General features: G+C 44.1%; 1 protein-coding gene across 1 annotated transcript in view; it reads right to left on the bottom strand.

Moving 5' to 3' along the window:
* The window catches only part of Ern1 (endoplasmic reticulum to nucleus signaling 1), a 96,534-nt gene extending 80,312 nt beyond the window's left edge, over positions 1-16,222 (bottom strand). Inside the window, exon 1 of the mRNA XM_021634283.2 lies at positions 15,989-16,222. Within this exon, the coding sequence (XP_021489958.1) occupies positions 15,989-16,048 (60 nt within the window). The 5' untranslated portion in view covers positions 16,049-16,222. The remainder of the gene's footprint in view (positions 1-15,988) is intronic.
* Positions 16,223-19,473: the final 3,251 nt, after the last annotated feature.

Below are 19,473 nucleotides of genomic sequence, written 5' to 3'. Positions count from 1 at the left end.
CTGCTTATCCACTCTGTCTCAAAGGGTAGTTACTCCCATCCCTTATGGACAGCACAGTCCAAGAGATGGTGCTGCCAAAGAGAATCTAGGAAGAAAAATGTGTTTGCTTTGTGGTGTGTGTAAGGAAGAGTTTAAGCAATGAAAAGATTCTCACCAGACACCACTCCATTTTACTTCCTGGGATTGTATTTCAACTGTCTAGAAACATCTATACAACATACCATTCTTTTTTTTCTTTTTCGGTTTTGTTGTTTTTTCAAGACAGAGTTTCTCTGTGTGGTCCTGGCTGTTCTGAAACTCACTTTGTAGACCAGGTTGGCCTCAAAGCCAGATCTACCTGCTTCTCCCGAATGCTGGGATTAAAAGCATGCGCCACCATCACCTGATCATTCCATTTTCTGACGATACTGAACAATTAAAAAAATACCTATTCACACAATGTAACTAGTTTCTGATCACTATGCTACAGCTGTTAAAAGGCCAGATTATAGAGCCAGACCACCAATGGGTAAACTTGTGCTTTTGTCACCCCATAAAATGGGGATAAATAGTAAAACTCTAAAGCACTTAGAATAAATTTAAATTAGTGAATATATATGTGTGTGACTTAAAAATTTTAAGTGAGTGAATAAATGTATGTGTATATATGCATCTTAGAAGAATGTCTAGTGTGTGTAAGCAACAATTAGTGTCACTTATTGACGAAGAACTGTTTGAGCCACAAGACAATAATAATAATAATAATAATCTGAACACAGTAGTATATCTGTCATCTGTAATACCATAACTCAGGAGCAAAGAGGTAAAAATTATAAGCTCAAAAGTTATCCTCAGCTACATAGATAGTTCAAGTCTAACCTAGGCTATATGAGATTCTGCCTCAAAAAAATAAAATAACAATAAAAAAGGTGGAGGGGGCTGACAAATGGCTCAGGGAGTAGAGATGCTCCCAACTAAGCCTGGTGACCTAGTTCCATACTGGAACCTATGTAGGATTAGGAGAGAACCAGCCCACAGTCATCCTTTGACCTCCACAAATACATGTGTGCATATATGTATGTGTATGTGTGTGTGTGTCTGTGTGTGATAAAAAAAAAAAAAACCTACTAAACACAAAATATCATTATAAACAAGATCTGTCCTGCCCTCACAGAGTTTAATATCCACTAAAGAGCCAGAGCAGTCAACTTCACAAACAAAATGACAAGCTGCTTTAAGCACTAGGAAAGAAAGAGAAGGAGCCAGAGAAGTGCAACAGAAGAGAATCTGGTCTTTTGATGGGTCGGGGTGGGCTTTGAGGGTGGAGATTTTGTGTCAAAGGTTTTCTTGAGTTAATACCCACAGGAAGGAAAGGAAGAACTACCTAGGCAGTGGACAAAGTACAGGCCAGGAGACTGAGATAATTTGCTGGATTTAAGGACCTCCAGGACCAGTGTGGCTGGAGAGGGAATGGGAACAGGTAGGGCTAGGGAAGAAAGCAGAAGCTAGAGCTTACAGAGCAGGCCACAGAGGCCAAAATCAACTTTACATGTCTAGTTCACTATTTAATCTATGTATACCCCACAGAAGCAGTGGGGCCATACCCTGCTGTAACACTGCAAAACAGACTGGAAGGAAAACCCCACTCCTGAAGGGTGGAGCGCTCCACACACTAAACAAAGATGATCTGTGGCCATACCATGGACGTGCTTCCTCATGTTTTCATCTATACTAGCACTACATTAACGGTGCTTAGCTGGGTTATAGACTATGAAGGTAACACAGCAAAACTTCATGGGAAAGCTTAAAGGGGCCTTCCAGTGGACCCCAACTCAAGGTCTGCTTACATTTGATCAGAATGACCATTAACCCTGCTCCTTTCTTCTGACTCGCCCTATCTGCTCTACAGTACCTGCACTTAGGTTGACTTTTACTACAATAGAGGAAAATCTAGAACCCCATAGTCCAAGATAAGCACTGAATCATGGCCTCCATTACTCAAGAAGGCTGGCAAGGACTTGTACGATTTATCAATCTCTTCCAGACACTCCCTGCCTCACTCAGCTTCCTGTTGGCTGACTCTTCAGTTTCTCTTGCTAGTTCACTCATTTGAACCCCACTCTCAGACTGGACTCTTGTTTTTTTATCCTACACATGTACAGAAAGAGGCTTGTAAAGTAGAACCCCCAAAGCTTACAAAGCTCCTGTCTTCAAGGAGCTGACTAGAAGAGGAATCACGTAAGACAATGGAAAAGTTTGCTTTACATAGTGCCTCCTGACAGCTGACTTGGCAACATCCCCCATCCCTGCCCAGACAATTCCTATCTTTAGAGCCTCTCTACCTTCCTGGGCCAAGTCCTCACACTCCTGTACCTAATTGGTGTCCATTTGACTCCAAAACTTGTGACTAATCCTCTCAAAATCAAAGTTCAAAAAAGCCAAAGTTGTTGGGTGTGGTGGAGCACATCTTTAATCTCAGTGAGTTTGAGGGCAGCTTGGTTTACACAATAGTTCTAGGCCAGGCAAGACCTGTCTTTTTTGTTGTTGGTTTTTTATTTTCATTTCTTTCTTTCTCTTTCTTTCTTTCTTTCTTTCTTTCTTTCTTTCTTTCTTTTTTCTTTCTCTTTCTCTCTCTCTCTCTTTTTTTGGTTTTTCAAGACAGAGTTTCTCTTGTGCAGCCCTGACTGTCCTGGAACTCACAGAGATCCACCTGCCTCTGCCTCCCAAGTGCTCAGATTAAAAGCATACGCCACCACCACCTGGCTTACTGAGACCTGTCTTACAAACAACAAACAAACAAGGTTTGGGGATAACCCCATGAACCTGGCATATGCTTAGTAAATTGGGGGTGGGGGTTAGTGAGTGAATGAAGCACAAGAAGGTGACATGAGATGCATTTGTGTGGTCCAGTTCGGACTCTGGGCAGGACATCCCATTCTCCAGGTTTCACCTTTCAGCTCTTTTGGGGAGGAAAAGTGGGCCGATGGAGCCTTTTAGTTCTGCTGGGTGAGTATTCATAACTTAGCAGGGCTTCACCTCCCACAGGCTTGGTGTATGTTCTTCTAGGCCCATCAAACCATGTCCAAAATCCACATAGAAGCTGTGGAAGTCTTTATGCCTTTAAATACAGTCATTCCCAATCCTGACCTGCCACACCCTGGTGTGCGCATTTATCTCAAAATATTGCAACACTGAGTATTAGTAATTATCTGATTCACTGTAAGGTTTAGGGCAGGGAAATAAAAAAAATTAAAAGCTAAAACAAATAATAAAATTAAAAGAAAATGCTGTAGGGACCAGAAGGCTGGTTTCTAGCAATATGCATAGGCTATAGACTCTTAAAGCATCCAGCATCTAAACCTACAGGGAGAGCCCTCCTCCTCTCCAACCACAGATCAGATAAGGGACTGAGCATTACCAGCAGTAAGAATTCTAGAGATTTCCAAGCATTCAGCCCTCAAAACAGGAATGGGCTTGGTCTTAGAGAAACCGTGGTTTGAGTCTCTGTTAGTTAAGCAGCAAAACTACAGATAAACATCTTAATCATACTGTATAAGGAAACTGTTTTCTTCTTTGCAAACCAGACCATGACAACTAGAAAATGAACCCCAACAGAATTATGGGGAAAAACTGCAGGATTAAGCAGAGCAAAGAGATCAAGTGAGATATTCTTCAAATATGGCTTTACAGTTTATACTATTTTAATTTCTTTGGTGATTGATGTTACAGATGCTTCTATAATGGGAAGAAATTTTAATTTTGGTTAATGTAAAACACACACACAATGCACATTTGGAAACAGAAAATCAAGAAGCTTCACAAAAATCAAGAAACTCCTTTATTCACTGAGACATCTTGTTGACCCCTAAACAATGTCTTCAACAAATAGAATAGTTGTATTTATGTATAGCCAATATATATTTTTAGGCCTATATACTATGCAACAATCAAGCCAGAGTAACTGGCATAGTCATCATTTCATACATTTTTTCTTTGTATTAGAAATACTCCAAATCCAGGGCTAGAGAGGTGGCTCAGAGGCTAAGAGCACTGGCTGCTCTTGCAGAAGACCCTACTTGGATTCCCATAAGTGGCTCAGAGCTGTCTGTAACTCCTGTTCCAGGGATCTGATGCCTTCTTCTGACCTCCACGAGGACCGTGGAGGTCTGTTTGACACATGGCAAACTGACAAAACATTCATACAATAAAAATAAATAATTTTTTAAAAGAAACATGTAGCCAGGGGTGGTGGCACACACCTCTAATCCCTGCACACAGAGGAAGGGCAGAAGGAAGAGGAGAAGAGGGGCAGAGAGGCAGGGCCAGGTAAATCTTTATCAGTTTGAGGCCAGCCTGGTCTACAGAACTAGTTCCAGGAAAGCCAAGGCTACACACAGAAACCTTATCTCAAAAACAAACAAACAAAAAGAAACATTCAAAATCCTTTCCAAATGTTTTGAAATCCATAATAAATTACCACTAACTACATTCTGTTGTGCCACCAAATTCCTTCCAATTCCCTAACTATATATTTTAAATTACATCTACCTACCTACCGACCGACCGACCGACCGACCTTGGAGGAGGGGCAAGTGCTAGCGCACACGTGTGGGAGTCAGAGGACAAGTGGAGGAGTCAGTTCTGTCCTTCTACCAGGTGGGTTCTGGGAACAGAATTCAAATAACGAGACTTGATACCCAGGGCCTTTCCCTAGTGAGCCATCTCACCAGTAACTAACTGTATTTTAATTACCTGCCCTCTCTATCTTCCTTACCCTATCCCCTGCCAGCCTCTGATACATCCCTTCTTTTCTTCCCCCTGAGATAGGGTCTTAAACTATGTAGCCCATGCTGTCTCAAGCCTCCTAAGTTCTCGGATTATAGGCATGGACCACCACGCCTGGTTTGGTGACCAGTATTCCATTCTCTGTTTCTAGGAGATCGATTCCTTGCACATGTGAATAAGAACATGTACCTAGCTGGGTGGTGACACGCGCCTGTAATGCCAGCACTCAGGGAGGCAGAGGCAGGCGGATCTCTGTGTATTTGAGGCCAACCTAGTGGCTCCGATACAGCCAAGGCTACAGAGAGAAACCTGGTCTCGAGGGAGGGAGAAAAAAAGAACATGTATCTTTCTATGTCTGGCTTATTTCACTTAACATTGTATACTGTAGTTCTAGTCATATTGTCACAAGTGACAAGATTTCTTTTTTTTTTCATGACTGGGAAACATTCTATTGTATATATAACCACATCTTCTTTATCTGTTCATCTACAGATGAACACCAAAACACAGGACACAGCTATGACCTTCACATGCTAACTTCTACAAAAGCACATACTTCACTCTTGTACTTTAAAGATCAACTTACTTCCTACATAAACACCTTTCATCCACTTCCCTTAGCTACTTCATTCTTGCTATGAAGTTCCTGCTTTCATCCTTTAAAATCACAAGGATGTTTTATTTGTCAGCATTTGGGAAGGGAACCTGGAAAGCTGTGCTGTTTTGATTCCCAAGTCTCTTAATAAACAAAAAAAGCAAAAGTAACTGTTGGGTACCTTCTAATAAATATCTGCCTATCCTCTAACAATTCGGTTATTAAGTGCATTTGAATATAAGGCCAGCTATCAGGTGATGCTAATAAAGAGCAGTTTCAATAGTGCTCAAAGAATGATAAGGACCCAGGCTCTCCTTTTTTAAAGTAACAAAAGAAAATGTTGAATAGAAAGTGCTGGGAAGCCAGCTCTGTCGGTAACGTACTTGCCTTGCAAGGATGAGGACCTGAATTTGATCCCCAGCACCATGTAAAAACCCTAGTATTGTGGTGTGCACTTGAAATCCCAATTTGGGGGAGACAGAGCAAGCAGATCCCTGGGGCCCAGTAGCCAGCTAGCCTTACATAATTAATAAGTCCCAAGTCTGAGTAAAAGACCCTGTCTCAAAAATTAAATCAGGGGCCAGAGACATGGCTCAATGAATAAGATCTCTTACTGCTTTTGCAGAATACCCTATTTTCGTTTCCAGCACCCACATGGCAGCTCCTGTCTGTTACTCCAGCTCCAGGAGAAGGTCATGCACCTCTTCTGACCTCTGTGAGCTCCTGCACATATGTGGTGAACATACCTACATTCAGGCGCACACACATACAAATAAAATTCATGAATTAAAAAAAATCAAGTTAACAAACAAAACCAAAAACTACCCTGAGGAACAGCACCCACACACTTGAACATCCCACACAAACTCACACACAACACATACAAAGTTGAGCATGGCAGAAAAAAAATAGTTCTTGGTTCTCTGTTTCTAGTTCTGCCACTCCCTAGCAGAAGCTACCAATCCCGACCTCTCCAGTAAGTGAGCTGGCAGCCTCTCTGGCCTGGGTGCTCTGTGACATCCCGGGACGTGTGGCTGCACTTGCCTGTAAGGATCGAGACTCGGGGAGGCACAGGGATTACCTGGCTATATGTTAGTACTGGGGCTTAAGACTTTTTTTTAAAGATGCCAGGCTGTGTGTCCGGAAATTTTTACTTCCTTCATTTGGGGTAGTGGCGGGTATAGAGCTTTAAACACTTCCCTGGTGACTCCAGATGACTAATTTGAGTCCAGGCTGTCATACCTCCTTGGTGCAGCTGTGACCTTCTATGCAGATGTTTCTCTCACACCTGCAAGGCCCCTCAGGAGTCACGGGCCATTAGTTTTAAAAGATAAGATTTACCGCAGTCAACAAGCTCCTCTAGCTTGGCCGGAGGTCAATGACAATATTAGGATCTGGGGATCTGGTAGCACTGTGTGTTCCAAAGTGTAGGAAGAAACTCAGTTTCCATGACAAACACTCCCAAGACCTAGACAAACAACTGCCCCCTCATCTGATGGGGGAGGGGAGATGATCCACTGGGGAACAAGACAGTTTTGAATGAGAATTATAAATTAGTCCACTAACTAAAGAAATCATGTTTAATACACGAAGACAATCCTGCATCAAGGGTCATGTTTTAATAGTGAAATCTCGTGCTGAGAGAAGAATGAAAGGGACCTGGACTGATCACCACCATTCACCTGATGGGATCTGGCAATGGAAAGAAAAAGAATCTTAGTGCTAACAAGAAGAACTCACGCAGATGCCCCCACTCAGGTTGTGTCTACCAAAGCAAATGTTCTGAAAGGCCCTTTAACGGAATAAAAATACACAGTCACTGAAATCCTTTTAAAGATTATAGAATAGAGACGGCCAAAATGACATCTTTCCCATCTCAACCCTTAACATCTACCAGTTATTTGCTTTATGCTAAAATAGCAGTCCCTTGCTCCAGGAAGGGGTGGAAGCACTCAGGAGGGAGAGGCGGGAGGATGTCTGAGCTCCCTCTGGTCTAAGAGGGAGTTCAAGGGAGCCAGGGCTATACAAAGAAACCCTGTCTTAAAAGCAAACAAACAAACAAACAACCTAGCTAAATAAAATAGCCTCTTGCCTTATCATTCTGAATGAACCTCAAAGGGAAATTCAATCTGTATTTGCTGAGTGCCTACACTATAGTAGGTATGGCTAATACAGCATGCTAAACTCCATAAAGGAGGCAAAAAATTATAATAAAAAAGCAAGGCAGGTTGTTTCTCTGGCTCTAGCACAAATCAGTAAGAAGTCTCACATGCACAAACCCAGAGCACCTTCCTGTGCCCCGCATTACTCTTCTAGGTTCACCTAAACTAATTTGAGCTCCTCCTCTGTGGTCCAAAGTTCCCAAGGGTCACTGTTATAGCCATGTCATCACAGGCCCATTTCTGGTGCCAGAACTGCTTGGGAGGTGGGGGCTCTGCAGAGACTCTCCATCTCTTCAGGGTTTCCTGGTGAAGGCTTTGGCAAGGTTGTTAACAAGTACTTTGTCAAGGACTTCTAAGACAAGAGTTTTCTTTCAGTTTTGCTATTTCAGACATATTACTAGCAAGAAGTTACTGAAAAATACGCACCTGCTTAGATATTATTAGACCTCAAAGAAAATGAGCTTAACCTGAAAATCTGGCTTAGTGGCCTCTTGATCTTTACTCTCTGGAGCTGGGTCAGGCCCCTGAAGATGGCCCATCTCCTGACAGAGCTTCCCTGATGACAGCAGGCAGCGTGTCTAGCTCAAGCTGAAACTCTACACTACAACACGAGGTAGGAGGTCGCATGCAGCTCATGGGGAAGGAATATACACTATCTACGTAAGCACTTTCCAGCCTACCAGACGGTCCTTCAAACCCAGACCTCACGGCAGCCCTCCTCAGTCCACTCTTCAGGTTAACCAGGAGAGCTATACTGATGGGTTCTAACGTAAGTCCCAGGACCAGAGAACTGCAAAAGGGCTGGGGGACAACTGTCCAGAGAGAAGCAAGAGGATCAGGTCCAAAGTTCCTCCTGTCATCACATATAACCCATGAGAGGTCACCGGACCTCTCCGGCCCTGGTTTCCTAACCTGGCTTTCCAGAGGGTAAGGGTTTCAGCCTGGAAGGGAAGGGTCACACCTGGGGGAGTGTGGGGGTGGCATACGCCTAAGTGGCATGCTCTACTGCATTCCCACCGTCCCTGAGGGAGCTGGATCAGGTGACTGAAACTGAACGGAGCTCCCTACTTCACTGATCCCAGCGCCCCAGGAGCCCTCACAGGTATTCATACACGTTACTGCAGCTCCAAATATTTCTAGAATATTTTGGAAACTCCTTTCAAAGACTACACTTTTAAATCCCCTAAGTGATAAAAAGTCCTGATGATCTGAGGGTGGGTTTCATTTCAATAAACAAGTAAAAATCTAATCCAAGAGTTGGCAATAAACTGAAATTAAACTCAGTGGTAACAGTTGCAGTCACTCTGCAGTGTGACTCACGTAGAGCGGCACTCAGTGACCCCCAGAAGGAACTGGAACTACTGAAGTTATGCAAGAATACTGGCTTAAGGGGACAGAGATGGGGCTGGACAGATGGCTCAGCAGTGAAGAACACTGGCTCTGCTTCCAGAGGTCTGAGTTCAACTCCCAGCAACCACAGGGTGGCTTTCAACCTTCTGTAATGAAATCTGATTCCCTTTTCTGCTGTGCATGAGAACAGTGTTCATATACATAAAATGAATCTTAAAAAAAAAAAAAAAGAGTACATATACGTATTTTAAAATTAAAAGATTCCTTTTAGTTTTAGGGTTATTAAAGTTATCTTGGCAGGACACAAGGGCACACATCTGTTACCCCAGCTAAGGAAGTAGAGTCAAAAATCACAAGTTTGATTAGGTCAACCTAGTCTACACTTCAAACCCCAGACCTGAGAGGGTTACAGAGGAAAGTCATGTCTCAAAAACAATACAAAGCCAGGTGTGGTGGTGCACACCTGTAATCCCAGCACTCGGGAGGTAGAGGCAGGTGGATTTCTGTGAGTTACTAGGTCAGCCTGGTCTACAAAGAAACTCCAGGATAGCCAAGGATACACAGAGAAACCTTGTCTTGAAAAACCAAAACCAAAACCAAACAAAAAACCTAAATAACAACAACAAATTTTAAAGTTATTTTGGTGTTGGACATGGTAGCATACATCTTTAATCCTAGTACTCATGAGGCAGAGGCAGGGCAATCTCTGTGAGTTCAAAGCCAGCCTGGACTACACCAGTGATATCCAGGACAGCCAGGGCTCTACAGAGAGAGACCCTGTCTCACAATTAATAACTACATGATTGGAAAGTTACAAATGACACAACCACAATGTTAAAGAAAAAAAGTGGATAGATTTGTATAATATATAAGTTGACCCTGAAGGAGTGATTATTTTGAGTGTGACACCTTTTTTTTTGGGGGGGGGGATGAATAGGTTCAGGTATGTTTGTAGAGAAAGATAACGCAAAAAAAAAAAAAAACAAAACAAAGCAAAAAACAAAAAGCCATACTAAAGTGATAACCTTTTTTCAATTGGTACTTTAATCTTAGAAAGAACAACAGCTGCAAGGACAAGCCGTGGAAAGAGCAGGAGCCTCCAAAAGGACATTAGCCCTTCATTTATGAAAAGTCTTCAGGCGAAACTTTAAATGGCCTCCTAACCCAGCATACTAAGAATTTTATCTGCAAGAGACGGGCTATCATCAAAACTAAGGTCATGGGGTTACCCTGAGGTATTTCAGAGTGTCCGTGGTGCTGCATGGTTAGAAAGCTGATCTGAAACCACTACAGAGCAAAGGAAGCTGTGACAGAGCTAGTTAAAAAGCCAGAATAAAGCATCTTCTCAGCAACGCTTAGTGACACAGGGGTCAGGGACACTGCCGATGTTATTTTCATCCTGAAAACACAAACCAAACATTTTCACCCAACTTAAGAATCCACACTTCTACAAGAAAACAGCTTACTCTAAAACAGTTGTCATAAAACAAATGTGAAGTTGGAGTTATGCTTTAAAACATCCAATAACTGGAGAGATGGCTCAGTGACTGAGAGCACTGGCTGTTCTTCCGGAGGACCTGGGTTTGATTCCCAGCACCCACACGGTGCCTCACAACTCTAACTCCAGTTTCTGGAGGATCTGATACGGTCTTTGCAGGCACCAGGCATGCATGGGTACACACACATACACCTGTACACATAAAGTAAAAGTAATAAAATTAAGACAACAAACATACAGTGGCACTTGAGGGTTCAGAAGAGAACTATAAACCTACACATATGATCAGAAATTTCAGTTCCAGAAACTTATTCCCAGCAAATTAAGCAGTTAACATACATACAAGAGTTTAGCAACAAGGTGGTTCACATTATTTACAGTAATCAAAATTATGCGGGTTGAGGATTTAGCTCAGTAGTAGAGCGCTTGGCTAGCAAACGCAAGACCCTGGGTCCAGTCTTCAGCTCTGGGGAAAAAAAAATTTAAAACACCTGCATTATCTAAACGGCCAAATTATGGAATCTCCATTCTGAAGTACTATGTAGACAGTAAGATGTTACAGAATTAAATTTACTGATACAGAAATATCTCTCTATTTCTGTTTTCTGGGAAAGAAAAATGTCATCTGTGTAAATTCATGCACAGAAAAAAATGTCTGAAAGAATATCAAGATAATAGTAGATTAATCACCAAGGAAATGCAGATCAAAACCACACTGAACTACCCATTAGTGGTATGAACTACCACTCATACCCATTAGAAAACTGTAAGAAAAGACAGTAAGTGCCCTCATGGACATTGCAGGTGAGAATGTAAATTAGAGAGGCTGATCTTAGAGAAGTCTGGCCATTCATCAAAAAGTTAAATACACAGTTATCATATGATCCAGCAATTCTACACCAAAGAAAAAACAAAACCCTTGGATCTGTTCAGAAACTAACACCTAAGTGTTTTAGCAGCAGCCATAGTAGCCCCAAAGTAGAAATAATCCACAAGACCATCAACTGCTAGGATACAGTGTAGCCATACATATATACATTACTCTGTAACTAAAAGCAAAGAATTACTGTTGTATTCTATATGAACCTTGAAAAAAACCTTTGATACAGAACGATGTACCAAAGAACCAGTTATAAGACACAAGTACACATGATTTCATCCATATGGAAAAGTAGGTGAGTGTTGCTGAGGCTGAGGTGAGAAAAGGGAGTAACAAGCATGGAGCTTCTTTTAGTGACAATGAAAATGTTGTAAAATTACTTGTGGAGATGGCTGTACAATTCTATCACTAAACTAAAAACTTTGGGATTAAACTTTTTAATGAGTCAACTAGTCTCACAAAGCTGTTGAAAAGGTTAATGGAGGTGAGGTTTGGTTTGCAATGATTATAGAGGGGTTTAGTTTCACCTCTTTCTGTTTGATTCAGGCTTATCTATCCTTTCCATCTTTTTCCTCAGTAAGGATTGATTGTTTTCAATATTTTTGTTGTTTGGTTTTTTGTTTGCCTGGTTGGTTGGTTTTTGAGACAAGATTTTTCTGTGTAGCCTTAGCTGTTCTGGAACTCATTTTGTAAACCAGGCTAGATTCAAAGTCATAGAGATCCGCCTGCTTCTGCTTCCCAGGTGATGGGATTAAAGGTGTTTACCACCACTGCCTGGCTTTGAAATTTTTTGAAATTTGCCATGTTATCATACAGAAAAGAGCACATGCATGTGCCATGTGTGTGTGTGTGCGTGCCCCTTTGTGCCCCTGAATAAAAGGCAGTACACCTTTTCTTGTAAGTCTGGGAATTGGAAACAACCCCAGGACTCCAGCAAGGCAACTGTTAGGCAAACCATGGCTCAATGCTTTTCAGCCCAACCAGGACCTCATTCCCTAAACTGTGGGGAGACACAAAAGCTCAAATGCTTTTTACATGAATGAAGGTTCAATTTTTAAAAAGAAATACAAATAATGACATTATGGTAATTTGCTTTTAATTTCCACTTTTTCCAGTAGGGTACGGCGCACTTGTCCGAATATGTCTACAATATGTCACTCTTAGGTAGACAAGTCGGAATATGGTAAAGCTAAAGCCACAGCACAATCTTCAGCATCCGGAAGACACAGCCAACCAACACCCTTATTATTCAGAGTATGACTCAACAGCCCTGCTTTTTAAGTCAGCACCACACTCTAATCATCTTGCTAGGTGAGAGCCCCCAAATATATGAACTGAATCCATTAAAATGACATTAGGTATTTCTCTTCTACATCTTTTCTGTGGAGAAGATAGTTGATCATTATAAGACACACAAAAGACTAAAATTACAGGTGACTTTAGATCTCAAAGGCAAGGAGAAACTCAATAAAGTCATCCAAGGATTCTTCAACCTAAAAATGGCATGGAAAGCCTAAAGCAAGCAAATAACTATCTCCCTAAATCCATGGAGGTGGAACTATGCTACCAGACAACATGAAGAAACATTGGCTTATGGATTCCTACTCATGACCATTGCTCTGCCTTCGAACTTTGAAAAAAATATTTATTTTTTATTATGTATATGTTTGCCAACATATACACACACATACACACAATATATATGCACTACACACATGTCTGGTACCTGCAGAGGTTAGAAGAGGGTGTTGGATCCCGTGAAACTGGTATTATAGACTGCCTCTGTGTGGGTGCTGGGAATCGAACCCAGGTCCTCTATAAATGCTCTTTCTTTAGAGCAAGTCTCACATAGAGTTCTGAAACACTATCCTGCTGAAGAAAGCTGAGTGGGCAACTAAATTAATGAAACATACATGTGAGCACAACTACAATTTGATTTCATGATCAACCATCCTGATAACATCAGCAATGAAACATCTCTCACAGCCACACAACTCCATGTCTCCTACAATGATTCAGGTGACACTCAAAGAAAATTATAAACAAGGCCATTTCTGGTTGAGATTTATCTCTTTTAAGTACAAAGTGTTTCTTATACATATGGTTCTTGGTTCTCAGTGGCTTCTTCTTAACCCCCATCAAACCAAATACTGACTAAATAAACTTGATGTATCTTAGCTGAGCATTCCTTTTTTGAAGTGGTAACCATGTAAAATCACCCAACTTTAGGTATGAGGGTCTTGGAAGAAAGGGAAAACTCTAAAATGTGACTAGCTAAAGCACATTTTGGATTGGCAAAAGCAGCCTCAGTACTTAACAAATAAGAATGTCACTGCATTTTGGATCTTGTAGCCTAGTGTCTTAACCAATAATGAGTCAGTGTCTGGCTCAATGAAAAAACACCCTCTGAAAGAAAATCACAGAATTGCTTCCAATGTACTAGCTACTTCATCATTCAAAACAAAATAACCATTAAAAAAAAATTATTAAAAGCCGGATGGTAGTGGTGCATGCCTTTAATCCCAGCACTTTGGAGAGAGAGAGAGGCAGGAGGAGCTCTGTGAGTTCGAGGCCAGTCTGGTCTACAAATCAAGTCCAGGGCAGCCAAGGCTATACAGAGAAACCCTGTCTTGAAAAAACAACAAAAACAAAACAAAACAAAAAAAAACACACTCTTTGAGGCTGCACAGCACAAGCCTTAAAATGATAAAAGAGTAAAAGGCACTCTGATAAGGAGATGAAATGAACATACATTGACCAATATGTGCAAGGTACCCTCCCTCCTAAGCTTTAGCTGTCCCCATTTCACACATCAGGAAACACAGTCCCTACCAAGTAAAAGAACTTGCCTGGGGATACAGCTAGCAAGCTATCAGTTAGAACTCAGGTCTGTGTGACTTAACAGCTGCGGTACTCTGTCACTGTTGCCTACAGTAAGTATGAATTCCACTCTACCTTCCACTCCAAAGTTAAAATGCCAAATCTTACTATGTTTGGAGTTAGAATCTTTTATTAGAAGAAAAAAGTGAAGTCCTGACCTTTCATCTAAAAGAGTTACAGTAAAACAACCTTGAATCTTTTTTGTTTTCCTAAGACAGGATTTCTCTGGGTAGCCCTAGCTGTCCTGAACTAAGGGATCCGCCTGCCCACTACCCAAGGCAGGGTCTGGAATCTTTTACATGAACTGTGACAAGTTTGGATTTCTAAGCACAACCTGAAAGTACTTACATAAACTAAAGCTAAACAGTTATTTTTGGTTCCTTATCCTGTGTTGCTGGATGACACTAGAATCCAGTAGAAGAAGAGTAATTGCAAAGCTGTGAGGAAACCATGTATATACCTTGGCTGTGAAAATATGAAACGATCGATTTCCACATCAAACATTCCATTTATACTCTTATTTGTGAGTAGATACCATGCAGCAATCAATCAACCCAAGGTGAAGTGTTCAAGTTCAAAACCTGGTCTTGGGTGTGAAAAGTAGATCTTTTCTTTTTAATTAGGAGGAGGGAAACACACACACACACACACACAAAACCTTGGGTTTGCCACGAAGAAAATACATATAAAATTCCCTTTGGAAACAAAACAAAACAAAACAAACAAACACACACCTTGAATTTGAAAAGTTGACCGTCTGTAATACTTCAGTAGTTTCTAAATTCTAAGTTCTCGTTACTCCGAGTGCACAATTATTTACCTACAAGGCCTAACTAAGTTCAAAGAGTTCGCCTGAGCTAACAACACGGCTGGCCGGCGGGTCTCCAAACACTGTCAGCCTTCCACCAGGACACCTGGTACACGATATGCCATATTAAGGGGAACACGGTACCTTCAAAGAGGTCATTAAACAGAACCAGAACAACTATGTCATGCCCACATCCTGAACACTGCGTTTTATAAAAAACAAATAAAAATAATATTTTAAGCCCTCAGTTCTTCCAACACCCCCCCCCCAAAAATGAAAACAGCCACATCCACCCACAAAATGTCCTCTTTAGTCAGTGTCCAAATCCTGAGTGGATAAAGAGTTAAATAAACATAAACCCGATCCATAATTCTTCTCCAGGGGGAAAAAAGAGAGAGAGAGAGACGTTTCTGACGGCCGCACACGTGAGACAGCTCTAAGTTATGAAGTGACTTAACTCTGGCCCACACACCCGGTCTTTAAAAGGGTCCAAGGCTTAACTTGGTTAATGACGCCTTCGCTCTCCAGCAAACCCAGTTACACTCATGGGAGCCCCCTGCCTCCGAATATAAAGCAACCTTGGGGCAGGTGAGCAGAACCCAGCGGCTGGGTAAAAAACAAAACCCGCGGTGCCCATTCCCGGCTGCGATCGCTTCCCGAAGTCTCATTTTTAAGAACTTCGGAGCAAAGATTCCAAACTGCAGTCACCGGCCGCCTCGCCCGGCTTCGGGTGTCCCTCGGCGGCCACCGCGGGCGCCCACCTGTGGGGACGGCGGGGTAGGTGGGCAGCACGCCCGGGGCCCGGGCCTCCGGGAGCCGGCTCCGAGGCGCGCGTCCCGGGCCCTGGAGCCGCCGCGGGCCGCCCCGGCCGCCCCGGCCCCGGCGCGCCCCGGGAGGCGGCCGCCTGCGTGTGTGTGGCCGGCCGCGGCGGCGGCTGCCTCGGCTGCGGCGCCCGGCGCCCGGCCCCCCGCCGCCTCCGCGGCCCGGCTCGGACGCCAGCCCCGGCGCCGCGAGCTGGCCTGTCCCCGCGCCGCACTCCCCGGTTACTCACCCCGGGGCCGGGCGGCGACAGCAGCAGCGTCAGCAGGAGCAACAGCCACTGGGCCGGCATGGCGGGGACGTGGCCCTGGCTCCGGGCCCCGCCGGCCGGGTCTGGGGGCGGCGCGGACGGAGGGCTGGACGGGGGCGCCGCGACGACAGCGCGGCACCGACAGGGGACCGGTGGACACGGAGCTGGCTGGGCGGCGGCAACACCCCCATTCCCAGCCCTATAAGTGCCTTGTGCCCGGCTTCTTCCGGTCGGGGCGGGCCAAAGGGCGGTCCCGGAGGCGGGGGGCTGTGGAAGGCGGAGTCACTGTCTGGTGGGGAGGGGCCTACGCTGGTTACGGGGCGTGGCCAACGCTGGGGGGCGGGGTTAGGGCGAGGCGGAGGAGGGGTTGGCTTCTAGCAGCCTCCTGTCCTTGGGCATTAGAAGCTCTCGGTGCTTGTGGGAGCTGTGCTTTTGAATGGAGAAACTTGTCCGCAGGCCAAGGAAAAATGACATCTGCCACCCCACAAGAAGCCCCGCTGGCCCGACGAAGGACCCGTGGCGCCAGGCTTGGTCTGGAAAAAAGGGGATGCCCAAAAGCTCTCCGGTCTCCCGGCCGCCAGCAACCACTTACTAGCGTTGCCTAGGCGACCTCCGGAGCAAGGGTTTCAGCAGCTGGCGGGAATTCGGGCCTGAGCCGCTGCCTCTGAGTTCATTACGGAGGGTCTTCCAGCTGTGCCTCATCCCAGCCCTGAAGGCCCCTTTCTTCCCTTGCCTCGCCCTCAGGAATTCCCCACAAATCGTGTCCAACAACCATCCTTCCCCTCGGGATGAACCGCAGCCAAGTCATTCACCAAAAATTCTAAGAAGGAAATCATGTGGGCTCCTTGTGTCATACGTGTTTACGTGACCTTTGTAGATGCGGCCTGGTGAAGCTTGACATGACATGTGTCACACCTCCTTGGAGGGAGAGGGTGGGCTGAGGCAAGGTTGTGGGTTATTGGTCGCTGGGTCCCAAGCTGCCCTCCACTGATGCTGGAAGAGGGAGGGAGACTTGTTTACACAGGAGAGACTACACTAGCATTCGGTGGACAAGGACAGAGTAGCTGACTTCCAATTCTAGCAGGAGCTGTAGCTCTGTTGACAGAGCCATTACAAGAGGCACGGGCTGCATCTCCAGCACTCCAAAAACTGGCTGTGTTGGCCCACACCTGTAATCCCTGGAGATGGAGGCAGAAGGAGCAGCATTTCAAAATAATCCTTGGCCACCTAGTGAGTTTGAGGCCAGCCTAGGTTACATGAGGCCCGTGGATCCAGGGAAATGGGGGGCAAATTCTCTGATGTTTATTCTGGCTTAATCCTTTGACAGCCTGCAGTAACTTTCAGGTGTTTTGAAATGAAAAAGTAACCCTAGGGAGAAAAAATAGCGTAGTATAGAGGTGTGGGCGCGGGTGCCCTAAGTGTCCAGTCTGTGTGTGCTTTGAGTCAACTCTATTTGACCATAACAGACAGAACTGTGCCTAGGAAGCCCAAATCCCGTATCAAGAGTTCCTATTCCCATCTCCATCCCCAACTCGGGGCAACTCCCATCATGCATTGGAATCCAGCACCAGCTTGGGAAGGGGGAAATTCAGAAATGCTGAAAACAGCAGACACAATTTGAAGCATCATTCACATGTCTCAATGAAAATAAGTTTGGGATTGGCAGAATGTGGCGGACTACAGCACTCTTGAGCATGGCGGCCCACGTGGCCACGCAGCGCCTAGAGCCCTGAACCAGGAAAAAGCAAAACAAAACACTCCAGCGATTGATCAGACAACAGGACCTGTAAGACCATATGCTTGGGTTTTCAAATAAAGGCCCTTGGAGACAGCAAGGTGACGCACACTCAGCAGATGGAAAGGCTTGGGGCACAAGCCCGATGACCTGAGTTTGGTCCCCACTATTAGTGAAAGGGGAGAAGAACCTCCTGGAAGTTGTCCTCTGACCTCTACACGCACATACTCACATATCACACAGTAAGAAACTTTTAAGTTTTTTTGAAAGTTTGATTTAAAAAAACTGCCTTGGGGCTGGAGAGATGGTTTAGCAGTCATGCTCACTTCTGCTTTCCCAGGGGATCCAAGTTCAGTTCCCATCACTCACATTGGGGGTGCCAGGGGCATCTAGCGTGCCTGGTCTCTGTGGGCATCTGTGTTCTTACACACACACACACACACACACACACACGCACATTAAAAAATAAAAACTTGCTTTCATATTCCTTCTGTGTATTTCCTCCAACATATAAATCTAGGGGAGGAGTTGAGGCTGGAACAGAACTGTCAGACCACCATTTAGGAGGGAGAGGCAAGAGGCCTAGTAGTTCAAGGCCAACTTCAACTACATGGAGAGTCTGAGGCCAGCCTGGGCTACATGAAAATACAAAGGGGAAAAGATCTAAGAGGGGAACTTGCTGTGCTGGAACTCTTTGACAATTCAAAATGTCACAGTGACCCTGTAAAGGTAACAGATGGAGCACAAAAAGGAAGGGCGACCTCAATCTGACTCATAAATCAGTTTTAAAGATTCCAAAACAAACAGAAACCATCCAAGGACCATGAGCCAGGTAGGAATATTTATCTTGTAGTGAGTTGATGAAATCCTTTGGCTTTAATTGCCCTGCTACAAGTTCTTGAAATTTCCTCTCTACCACCAGGTTGTTCTCAGGCTTGACCAGCCTTCAAGCTTGTGCACTTTTCCCCTTGATTGGCAATTCAGACTGACAAATGCTGGTGTTTTTTATTCATGGTTGAGTTGCCATAATCTTGTTCCACAGTCACATGTAGCCCGAAACAACTTTCTTCTTCTTCATTATCATCTTCTTCCTCTTCTTCCTTCTCCTTTTCTTCCTTCTCCTCTTCTTCCTCCTCTTCCTCCTCCTCTTCTTCCTCCTCTTCTTCTTCAAATAAGGCTTTTAAAAAGATTTATTTAAGCTGGGCAGTTGTGACACAGACCTTTAATTCCAGCACTTGGGAGGCAGAGGCAGGTGGATCTCATGAGTTCCAGGCCAGCCTACAGAGTGAGTTCCAGGACAGCCAAGGCTACATAGAGAAACGCTATCTCGAAACACCAAAAAATAAAAACTAAAAAGAGATTTACTTATTTTTATGTGCATTGGTGTTTTGCTGCATGTATGTCTATGTGAGGATGCCAGATCTCCTGGAACTGGAGTTACAGACAGTTGTTAGCTGCCATGTGGGTGCTGGGAATCATACCTGGGTCCTCTGGAAGAGCAGATGATGCTCTTAACCTCTGAGCCATCTCCCCAGCTCCCCTGAAACAATGTTTTACTTATGTTAAAGCAAAAGCTAATTAGCTGGGCATGGTGGTACATGCCTGTGACAGAGAAACCCTGTCTCAAAAAGAAAAAAAAAAGCAAAAGCTGGCATCACTGCTTAAATACAAAAACTGAAATATTTTAGGGCTTTTCTGAAATAGACCTGCCCATATAAAGTCCTGAAAATAG

The sequence above is a fragment of the Meriones unguiculatus genome, chromosome 7 (genome assembly GCF_030254825.1).
Source record: "Meriones unguiculatus strain TT.TT164.6M chromosome 7, Bangor_MerUng_6.1, whole genome shotgun sequence".
In the NCBI taxonomy this organism is placed as follows: domain Eukaryota; kingdom Metazoa; phylum Chordata; class Mammalia; order Rodentia; family Muridae; genus Meriones; species Meriones unguiculatus.
Note: the sequence above shows the minus strand (reverse complement) of the source record. Positions and strands in the feature narration are given on the sequence as shown.